This window comes from Ischnura elegans, chromosome 7 (assembly GCF_921293095.1).
Source record: "Ischnura elegans chromosome 7, ioIscEleg1.1, whole genome shotgun sequence".
NCBI lineage: Eukaryota > Metazoa > Arthropoda > Insecta > Odonata > Coenagrionidae > Ischnura > Ischnura elegans.
In genome coordinates this window covers 47,551,822-47,563,999 of record NC_060252.1, presented here as the reverse complement: position 1 = coordinate 47,563,999, position 12,178 = coordinate 47,551,822, and the positions used below count along the sequence as shown (strand labels likewise).

General features: G+C 41.6%; 1 protein-coding gene across 1 annotated transcript; it reads right to left on the bottom strand.

Moving 5' to 3' along the window:
• Nucleotides 1-2,699: 2,699 nt before the first annotated feature.
• Nucleotides 2,700-8,171, bottom strand: LOC124162473. Its single transcript, XM_046539018.1, has 2 exons — nt 3,318-8,171; nt 2,700-3,046 (listed from the first exon to the last, which is right to left on the bottom strand). Exons 1-2 carry the CDS (start codon nt 7,779-7,781, stop codon nt 2,738-2,740), a joined length of 4,773 nt encoding a protein of 1,590 aa, XP_046394974.1. The 5' UTR covers nt 7,782-8,171; the 3' UTR covers nt 2,700-2,737.
• Nucleotides 8,172-12,178: the final 4,007 nt, after the last annotated feature.

Here is a 12,178-nt window from a genome sequence, read left to right as displayed (position 1 = left end):
CGTCAGATATCAAATGGTGATACTGAGCTCTACGGCCTCAAAGATGCACTGCGGAAAAAAACTCAAATGGCCGTATAATGTCTCCTAACGCTTGCCTCTCGCGTGTAAATCTACCAACAACAAATCTGCAGCTAGTCACCCTTGGCTGGATCCCTCAAGCCCTGTGATGAATCCCAGGTTGTATCTAGGAAGCCTAAATTCTTGAAAAACAGCGCTGCTTTTGGGAGAAAGAAAAGTTCAAGATTTATAATATTAAAAATGTGAAAAAATTTTAATCAATCATAATTTTTGTAGGAAGGACCTATGCCGACATTAAACTATGGAGTACAAAAGAACACGTAGTTCAATTGTGGCCCGAGTAGATATGAAAATGTATACATGTTTATGTTACTCAGAAGCAACAATGGGTTATAATGGATTAAAGCTTTCGCGGCTCATGATGATTAATATGTGGCATATATAGTGTATGCTGCGTGGTATATCGGATATTTCTCCGACGTTTCGTCACCGACGGCTGGTCACTTCCTCTAATTCCCTTGAAGCAGTGACCAGCAGTCGTACACATTTTGATCAGTGCGCCTTAGTTGGCGTCCCTACAGCCCTCAAAAAGGATCATTGTTTTGTTGCTTGTGAATGTGAACGAGTATTGGGAGATATTATACAGCACCTCAGTTTTTATTTTCCATATTGGTTCATCCTTATTTCGCTATTTTCTCAAGGTTTTAAGAAATAAAAAAGCGGAGGTACTGACATCAATGGAGTTTCAACTAATGAACTCGTTCGTGGAGTGCCTTTTACTGTAGCTGTGTAAAGTAAAAATAGTGTGTAGAGTAAAAATAGCTCGCAATATTGATAAGAAGAATGCGCCACGCGAGGCCCACGCACAAGGGTGGTTAAGACGCGGTGACCTTCTCGGCGAGAGTCGGTGGTGTCATCGACTTACAAGAAAAAGGGTTAAAATATTGAAATGAAAGTTGTGAAAAGTGGATGGCTGTGGTTTTAGATGCCATACCGAATGCGGATGTTTTTCGTTATCGCCAAGATTTGATTAATTTTCTTTAGATATCGCGTCCAATCGATGAGAAAGTGCTGCGGAATTTTGTATTTCCTCAATGGAGTCGTTCACTTAGACCCGATATTACAATGAAATTAGATAATTCGCTACATGGACGTGAAAGATAAGCTATAGCGAAGAAAGTATTTGTAATCATTTATTTTATCATAACTCTAAAATACAAAATTTACCCCCTATTTTTCATGATTTATTAACGTCATTAAATTTCTGGTTCATTAAGTCTTCAGAAAAACTCGATTCTTGAAGGAAAGAATCCCTCATTACAGTGTCATTGACTACGAACCACATGAGACGGATGAACGAGTCCGAATATATAAGACACAGTCTCAGGCGTTACTTTGTGGAATTGCTTCATGTTAAATGAAATAAAATAACTATGTTTTATTCCACACTTCATTTTAAATCGTACGACCGGTTTCAACACTTATGATAACACTAAGTGTTGAAACCGGTCGTACGATTTAAAATAAAGTGTGGAATAAAACATAGTTATTTTATTTCCTTTAAAACGAGTCCGAATAGTTATCGAGATGCGGTAAGCTACTCGGAAAGCGAGCCAGTGACGTCGTGAAATTATAAGCGAAGAGGGTTTTTCATCGTGATTAGCTCGAGAAATAGGCGACGGATAGAGAAACGGAGAAATACGAAATCTACTTTCTTATTCAAGCTCTGAACAATCAAAAATGAAACAAATTAGATAAAGATTTTTTCAATCCTATGAACGCAAGATGGAGTTGCAAATGGTGATGCTTCGTTGCACGAAGGGAGTAGTTTCAACTTTTCACCCTTGCAGGCTTGGCGTTGTGGCAATAGTTACGAGCTTTTCCAGCGCTGGCACGTCGATGCTTTGGAGGTCTGTCAGTCCCATTGAAGAGATTGGCCGTTTATATCGGTCCCACTTATTCGGAGCTTCTGCAGCCAGTTCTGCGATGATGTCGTAGTTGCTGATTTTCGCTGTCTCGAAGATTTTCTTCGCTACATCTTCCAGTCTTCGCTGGAGTGGGGGTTCTTCTGCTAGTGCTTCAAGGATATCGTTTTGTTGCCCTGGGTATCAGGCGCAGGATCTTCCGGAAGCGAAGCTGAAGTTTCCGTATCGGCCCACACTAACTCCAGACGATACTCCTAATACAAACTCTAGATATTGTCTCCGTGGGAGGATGGAAACGATTGGGTGATTGGTTCAACCACACGACATCCAAGATGGACAAATAATAGCACATAATTAATTGGCTGAACTCAAGGCTAACTTTCACTGAGGGCTCGCTACAAAATTGGTTCTTAGAAGGAGCGAAGAAAACTATATTTGTTTTATCGTATTGCAGATGATGCTTGGAATTAAGTGGTTCGAGGAAATAAGAAGTGGGAGCGAAGGTGGTGCAAATATGTAACGAAGGAGTTTCCATCCAACTCTCCCAATACGGAAACGTCAATAAGAAGGGTAAGAAAAATGCCACATCAAAAACCAAAAGAGAAATAAGAGAATTCTTTCCTTACGAGGACGCATTCTGTGGCGGAAATAAACCACATTTTCAGACAGTATAGTTTTAATACAAAATTGAAAGTTCAACACAATTATAACACAATAGGTGAGCCGAAGGACCAGCTCAAGTTAAAGTTCAACACAATTATAACACAATAGGTGAGCCGAAGGACCAGCTCAAGTTAAAGTTCAACACAATTATAACACAATAGGTGAGCCCGAAGGACCAGCAGTTGGCAGGCCGTTGCGACGTGTCCAGTGCCCGGCAACCGCAGAGAGAGTACGGCAGGGCAGGTGCGAGGAGTTTCTCCGCCGGTGACGAACGAGAGAGAGAGAGAGAGAGAGAGAGAGAGAGCCAAGTCGCTCCGTCGATCCGGCCCGCACGAGACGAGAGGAAGTGGGGGAGGGCGAAGGCAGCGCCGCTCGGGTCGTAACTCAGACAAAACGAGAGCGTTTGGCGCAAAACCGAACATTCCGCCCCCCTTGAACACCTTGTTCAATAAAAAGAGAAAAAAGAAACTCATAATACATAACACAAAAAATTATAAACCGTTCCTGTAAATGTACGTCAGTCAACAAATGTCAATCGTCAATTGGGAGGGGAAATACTCGGGTGGCAGGACGGGTAAGAGTGCCCTTGGGGGTACGCAGCTGCACCACTCTAACTATTCCATCATCACCTGGTATGGCTTTAGTTATGCGTGCCAAACACCACTGAAGAGGAGGAGTTTACGGGGAGTGCACCGCAACTAAATCTCCCACCTTAAGATTTTCCCTGCGCCGAGTCCATTTTGACCTCTGCTGAAGAGTGTGGAGGTACTCTTGATGCCATCGGCGCCAGATGCGCTGTGAGAAGGCTTGAACAGTCTGCCATCTGCTGAGCCTATTGGTGGGTAGAGCGGCGAAATCGTTCTCTGGAATGGCTGTCATTGAGGTTCCGATGAGAAAGTGTCCCGGGGTCAGCGCCGATACATCAGCAGGATCCGTGGAAAGAGGTGTAAGAGGACGAGAATTCAGCATGGCTTCTACCTTAGTGACAAGCGTAATAAATTCCTGCAAAGTGAGAAGAGTTTGGCCAATGGAACGAATTAAGAGTGTTTTGGCGCTTTTAATGGCTCTTTCCCATAACCCTCCTTGGTGGGGCGCGGCAGGGGGAATAAAATGGAAGTTGATGCAGTTTTCAGTAGCGAAATGGGAAATGGCCTCTTGAGTTTCCGGTGATGAATAGAAGTTCTTTATTGTCCTTTTCAACTGCGTGGATGCACCAACGAAGTTTGTTCCGCAATCGGAGTATAGATCACTACAAAGTCCTCTCCTTGATACAAATCGGGTTAGTGCTGCAATGAAGGCGTCCGATGAGAGATCAGTGACTACTTCTAGATGAACAGCCTTGGTACACATGCAAATAAAAAGACACAAATAGACCTTTAATGGAACAGTTCTTCTTAGAGCATGGCTCCTAATAGTGAAGGGTCCAGCATAATCCATTCCGGTCTTCTGAAATGGTCTTATTGAGGAGCAAACGTTGAATATTCGTTGTTTCACTTCCGGTAGATCCTCGTCCAAAGGAGCGAAGGGAGAACACGGCCAGTCTTCTGGCGGGAGAGAGAGCCAGCGAGGGCCAGACCACCACAAGGAATTCTTCGCGAAGAGAGGAGTGGGTAATCCACGAGAGGCACAATCAGCGGGGTTGTGTTGCGACGATACATGAAACCAACGTTCAGGAGGTACCCATTCTTGAATCTGGGCAACTCGATTTGCTACAAACACCTTAAGGCGATAGGGAGGGGTGCGGATCCATGAGAGAGCAATGGTTGAATCACACCAGGCAGTGACAGATTCCATTTTACAGTAATTGGACACCAAGTTTGAACTATAATGAATGAGTTTAGCCAGTAAATGCGCCCCACAAAGTTCCAATCGGGGTAAAGAGATACGTTTGAGAGGTGCGACACGGGATTTAGCCATGAGCAATGCTATCTTGGTGTTGTTGTCAGCAGAAGCACATCTTAAATAAATGACTGCGGCATATCCCAACTCAGATGCGTCGCAAAAACCAAGCAGTTGGACACTGCTTGTTCTTTCGATAAATAAAGATCGAGGTAGCGTAATTTCCTTTACTCTAGCAAGATTCTTCAAAATTTCTTCCCACCGGAAGGCAACATTAGAAGACAATGGATCATCCCATTGAAGACCAAGGGTCCATAAGTATTGTATGAATGACTTAGCTAAAAATACCACGGGAGCCAACCAACCGCAGGGGTCATATATTCTTGCGATAGCGGAGAGTACTGAGCGTTTAGTATGAGGTACATTGGATATTTTCACAGCATAAGAAAACTCATCGGATGTGGAATTCCATTGCAGACCCAATATATTAAAAATAGGTTGCTCCGAATATTGGAAAGAGAGAGGAATTTCTCTATCATCTTCTGAGATGTGGGATATCAAAATATCCGAATTACTGCACCATTTTCTCAACTGGAAGCCACCTAATGAGAGGAGTTTTGTTAAATCATGTTGAAGTGTGAGGGCTTCTTGCACATTATCTGCACCAGCAATGATATCGTCAACAAACGTTTGAGACTTTAGGACACGAGCAGCTTGCGGAAACTGAGCACCTTCATCTTCAGCCAGTTGATGAAGAGTGCGGATGGCTAGAAACGGTGCGCTCGTCACTCCATAAGTGACTGTTGTCAATTTGAAAACTTTGAGAAGATCCGTAGGGGTTTCACGCCAATATATCAACTGGAAGTGCTGGTCATCAGGATGAATTTTAATTTGACGATACATCTGACGAATGTCACATGCAAATACAACTGAATGGCACCGAAATCGCAGAATAACTTCACAAAGATCATTTTGTAATTTGGGTCCTGACAATAAAATGTCATTAAGTGAGACATTCGTTGAGGTCTTTGAACTAGCATCAAATACAACCCGCAGGCTTGAATTTGGATCTTGATTTTTAAAAACTCCATGGTGCGGCAAAAAATAATGCTTAACTCTAGGGAAATTATCACAAGGTGTCATGTGACCTAGGGTGAGGTACTCCGACATAAACTTAATATACTTCTCTCTCAGGAGAGGTTGCGCTGACAGTCTTCTTTCCAGACCAAAAAATCTTCTTTTGGCACACAGCGCTGAGTCTCCAAGAGGAGGGTGAAGGTCCTTGAACGGCAGCCGAGTGATGTAACGACCAGTTTCATCTCTGGAATGCGTTGATTGGAAATGCTCTTCACATTGTCGGTCTTGAGGAGTAAGCGAAAAATGAGGTACTTCCTCAAGTTTCCAAAACTGTTGAATAGAAGTATTGAGATTAGCATCATGGGTTGAAATTAAAGCGATGGAAGGCTTGTGATTAATTTCAGACACTGGAGTAATTGGAGTTGAGCCCATTAAAACAAATCCGAAAATAGTACCAAGGGCCAGTGGATAATTTTCTCTAAGGAAACAGCGAATTCCCGTAAATACATGAGGGAAGAGGTCAGCTCCAATTAAAACATCAACAGGAGAGGGCACATCAAAGGTTGGGTCAGCCAAGACAAATGATTTCATCTTCTCTTTCACTTCAGGCGAAATAGTTGCGAGAGGCAAATTGGAAGTGATATTTTGTAAAATCATCATAGGATGTGAGTAAGCGAGCACTTTTCCACCGACAGATGATAAACTAAGAAAAGTTAATCCATTACATTTGACATGAGATTGTGATAGTCCATTAATCTCATTATTTACTCGTCGGCGTGTAACGTTCAAAACTTGAGCACAGCGTTCCGAGATGATACTGCATTGAGATGCTGAGTCTAAAATTCCTCTAACTACATGAGAGAAGCCACTTGGTGTAGTTAAACGAATCAAAGTTGTTGCCAATAAAATTGACGTATTAGGTTTTGACGACGATAGTCCCACAAAGTGTTTTTCTGTAGTTAATTCCGGTTGTGATTTACCAGAAATTGATAGTGAGGGCAATTGCGCATTAGCTGCAGCGGTACCCGGGCGATTATTCAGCGATGAAGAGGAGTTCACGTTGAGGTGCAGGAGCGAATGATGCCTCTTAGCGCAACGGTTACATCTCCGAGATGAGTTGCATGACTTGACAGTGTGAGATGTTCCGAGACAATTATAACACCATTTCTTCTCCCCCACTATCACTTTCCTTTCTTGCGGCGATTTATCTTTAAAAGCAGAGCACGAATAAATGGCATGACTTGGGTCTTGACAGAATGCACAGAAGTTCCCCGTGGTAGTGGTAATCAGAGCCGTTTTATTAATTCTGATCTGAGGACCCTTTACTGTTCTCCTTCCATCAATTATTGCGTCTTCAAAATGGACGCATTCGGCTTCCAAAAAATTAATCAAGTCAGAGACGGCCGGAAGTTCATGATTGACGCCTCGCGTATCTTCAAAACGCTTCCGAGTTTCGAAGTCCAATTTTCTTATGAGAATGGAAAGGAGCAAAATGTTTTCTTGAGTAATATCGTATTGGAACGCAGACAATGCTTGCGTATTTTCAAAGTACGTTGATAAAAAAGAACGAATGCTCGAAAGTGAGCCGTTCATTACCGGAGGCATGTCCAGAATCTTGCTTACATGAAGAGACACTAATTTCCGCACGTTGTGATAACGCTGATGCAACAAATCCCAAGCAATCTTATAATTTTCTCCGGTAATGGGCAATCCGGAAACTAATTGCAGAGCTTCACCGCGAAGAGAACTTAGCAAGTACTGGAACTTTTCTACTGAGGATAACACTTGATTCTTATGGATTGTTACGTCAAACGCGTTGTAGTAGTGCATCCATTTAATGGGTTCGCCCGAAAATTGCGGCAGCTCAAGCTTTGGCAATCGAACAGAGGATCGCGGGAGCGGATTTTCACCAAGAGTTCCGGCGAGGTAGTCTGGTTTAACGTTTGCCATCGGCAGCAATGCAGAAATAATGCAATTTGCGTCGACACAGAGATCTAACATTTCTTCGCGTAATTTCACCAAAAGTTCGTCATCTTGTAGCCCCGCGGGAGTCTCTGTATCGATGAAACGATTCACTAAATCATTGAATTCACTTATCGTATTATCAATCTCATTTTTCCAGCAAGTCAAACGCCTAATTTGGATGTCTGAAAGAGGGGACTCTTTCGATGAGGCTTCCGTTGAGAGCACGGAACCATGAACCCTTTCAAGCCTCTTCTTCAAGAGATTTGACTTTCGAGTAAAAGTTGCAAAATTCATTTTTAAGAGTATTCACACACACTAAGAAGATACAAAAAATATCCATACCATTTTCCCGTGGGCAGCCGCGAGGTAGAAAATAGGAGAGGAGAGGAGTAGGATAACGTACGCTCGTCAGTGTGCTCGTCAAATCCAACGATGAGTCAGGAGCACGTGTCGTCACCCGTCAGCGGAGTACAACTTGATTGTAGATGCAGCGTAACAAAAAACTTAAAAAATGAGCAGAAAAGAGCAACATTTAGCGATGATACTACTTGACTGTATCTTACAAGCACTGGGTACAATAAACTCATGCACTGATTGCGAATACAATGAATCCGGCCCGAAGGACCAAAATAAATGTGGCGGAAATAAACCACATTTTCAGACAGTATAGTTTTAATACAAAATTGAAAGTTCAACACAATTATAACACAATAGGTGAGCCGAAGGACCAGCTCAAGTTAAAGTTCAACACAATTATAACACAATAGGTGAGCCGAAGGACCAGCTCAAGTTAAAGTTCAACACAATTATAACACAATAGGTGAGCCCGAAGGACCAGCAGTTGGCAGGCCGTTGCGACGTGTCCAGTGCCCGGCAACCGCAGAGAGAGTACGGCAGGGCAGGTGCGAGGAGTTTCTCCGCCGGTGACGAACGAGAGAGAGAGAGAGAGAGAGAGAGAGAGAGAGAGAGCCAAGTCGCTCCGTCGATCCGGCCCGCACGAGACGAGAGGAAGTGGGGGAGGGCGAAGGCAGCGCCGCTCGGGTCGTAACTCAGACAAAACGAGAGCGTTTGGCGCAAAACCGAACACATTCCTTCATCTCGAACGGTCTTGTTTGGCCTTTTTTTAGTTACGTGTCACTTGTTACAAACACACACTGGAATCTTGAAATCATCACAGTATATAAAGTAGATCTTTTTCAAAAATTGACTATTTCTCAAATACATAATATTTTATCTAAGAAAATTATGGAGCCTGAGAACTGAGCACAACTAGCCTTAGCATTCATTTCACTCCACTGTAAAAAAAATGAAAATATTTACCGCACAACCCCTTATCTAAGCACGACTCGAAACATTCACTGCCTCTCACTTCAAAGGGAAGAAAGCCCAATGGGTCGGGAAGGTGTGAATAAAAAGAAGTAGAGGAATGATATAAACGAGCCACTCCAAAGCGTTTCTGAATCCATTTCCTCCGACTCTTATCTGATGGCCGTAAAACACACACGCCATTCCTCCCGTAAGCTGATAGCCAACGATGCTCATTGCCAATTAAATCACCAGGTGGTGTTTTTTTATCCAGAGGCTATTTGCATTTCTTACCCCTCACACAACGAACCTTCCGAAGCGTGTTTGGCGACGTAAGGCGGTTCGAAGTGAAAAATCATCTGCTGTCGAATCGTAAAATTGCTTACGACGCCACACCCTGGAGGTCTGTCATTCACTCCGAACGCTTTTTTAAATGTAGTGCAAACAAAATTATACCAGGCCATTCAGCGCATCCATCAAGCTACAGGTTTAATTCCGATCTCACCATTACTGAAACATGGCAACAAAAATTACATATTTTCCTTGATGTTAATTCCACGAATGACTGTTAAAAAGCATCATTTAATTCTCAAAAGAAAGAAAAATTAGGTTCAAGAGGTGCCTCAATATTATAATAGCGTTAAAAGTGTTTTCAGTGGGAATCAAATCAGGTTTTTTTTGATCAGTTAACTTTTATTTAGGTAACTTACACTGTTTTACTACACCTAAACACTTAATACATCTAACAACACTTTTTTTAGATAAAGCAACCCGGGTTTCGGCGACTAATCATCACCATCAGGAGCAAATTATTCTGTTTTCGTCTTATGATTGCAACTTAGTGATATCGTAAATGCGGGTCGTTTTATGTAAAAAGAAGTAGTGGTGTAAGTAAAATTTAACTTCCCAAGAAACCCTATAATGGAAAACCACATAATTGAGAATGATTTAGTGAATTTTGGGTTTCAAATCCTTATCAGTATTACGTACCCAAATCTGTTGTATTCGCAGTTTGTTGCTGTTTTACACCGGTGAGCAATTCCTTCCCGCAGTGAAATGTTTTCCCTGAACAAGACAATATCTTGAGAACTGAATCTGATATAAATAAAACTGACATATTTCTTGCGCAGATCAAAAGAAGTACCATCAAAAGAAGTTTCTGCTTCATTAAACCATTCTCGCTTGTTATCCAGCCCGATTGAGGATGATTCTGGAGGGTTTCCAAGACGATCGCTGCACCCTTGTGTTTCATGCATGTTAGGTAACAATTACGGACCGATGAAAGTCTATAATTACAGGCTTCTTGGATCTAAACGAGCCGAGAGGGAGAACGGATGAATAAACGCCAGCGGTGAGGATGAAAGGTACGAGAAACTGGTTAATCACCTTCGACTCCGCTTGTTGACGTAAAAGGTTTTTCGCACTCAATGCAATTGCCGAAACACAGCGGAACGCCTCGCCAGTTTGCCTCCTCAATTCTGGATTCTCTTCAACTGAAATGCCTTAAATCTGAGCACACGACAACACACACGTGTCATAGAGTAGGGCGGATTTAGGAGGGGGTCACATAAGTGATTACCCCCCCCCCCCCCCATTAAATCATAATTATTTCATATTTGTTAATTTATGGCTTTTTATCCTTAAATTTCTAAAAGCGGTCAATTTAATTTGGTTTTAAGAATAAAAATTAAAATCTAGGCTCCAAAATGCATAAAAAATGGGTATTTCTAAATAACTACACACGGGAGAACTCTCTCGGAGGGTATTCCATGCTCCCCAGGCCCAGGTAATAGAAAAAGTAATTATCATTGGCTTAAAAGATATTTCAAACATTATTTTAAACAAACACATCTGACGCATGCGAGGGAGAATATATGGATTAAGAAGAAGAAATACATGATATTCCTGCTAATCAAATTAACTGAAGACTTAAACCTAATTCGTCCGCGAAATATTCTCAATGGGTTTTATACCTATCAAGAGAGTTCGAGATGATTAAAGTTACTCCTATTCCGTAAAAGAAGACTGCAGAAAGAAGTTTGCATATATGTATATTAGAAGGAAAGTGTGACGACACATGAATCGAAGATACTCACAAGAATCATCTACTCGAGACTAGAACTAAGAGAATATGTAATCTTGGAAGCGGACCTATTCGGATTTAGGAAGAGCAAGGGCACAAGAGAAGCGATTTCGGCTAGCTTTAGAGAATGTAATAGAGGAGAGCAAACCAGTATTCAGAGTATCGACTTTGAAAAGGCCTTTGATAATGTGGATTGGAATTCAAAATTCTGAGAATACGAAACTCTAGAAAAAAACGATAAATCGATATTCGACCATTAAAAAAGTGCTGAGCTTAAAACATACACTACAGCATAGAAACGAGTATTAAATAAATTACTATAATGTAAATAATTATAAAACATAAATAAAGAAGCTAATAATTAACGCATATTTTGCTGCACTAAAAGCTTCCATTACTATGATGTGAAAGCATTTATTGATTCACAGAAATCACTGACTTTAAATAATAAACAGGCTTTTAAATCCTCTCCCCTTTTCACTAATTCATTAAACGTAAAAAATGTAATTATTTTAAGGGGCACAATTTTCTAATGGAAATAATCGAATTTTATAACATTGCTTTGCGGAAAAAAGGGATGGTGAGAACACCAACGTTCTATTGAAGCACGATAAATACTTCATTGCACAATGTTTACAGTTTGTATGCCGTATTCATTTCGCTTCAATTTCAGTGCATACCCATTTGTCGGTCCCTGTGAAGGCATATTAAGAAGCGTGAGAGGTAATGGCCGAGTCACACCTTTCTCAGCTTGCTGCCTCGGTTTTACAAGGTACGAGTGAACAATTTGAAAAGCTTTTTATTTTATTCGGCCATTTTATTCAGGGCTGGCAGTGACTGGCTTCAGTGGAAACATGCAGAGCTCACTACCAGCCCTGAAGACGATAGTCAAGTTAAACATCGAAACAATGGCAACGTACTAGTTCCTGACCTGGGGGAAGTCCTGAGAGCTTATCACGGAGTCTATTTGCCGGGAAAGCACTCTGAACTGAAAGTTAGATGGAACACTAATTGTCAGCGTAGAAAAACTCCAGTTTAATTATTGCCTAAATGAAAAACAGAGGTAGAGAAAAATAATTTGTGAATAAAAAAATTCCAAACTTGACTCAAGTAAGATATAAATAAACCAAAATAAAAAGGTTTAACAATTATCTCATAGTAACGTGATCGCGGCTAGACATTTATGGGCTCAGTTCAGCGAATCGTTGGAAATTTGAAGTAACCACCGCCGCTCCTCTTCGTGATTGTCTGCTTAGAGTTGAACACACCTACCAGGACGAAAGTTAAACATTAAATGAGCGCA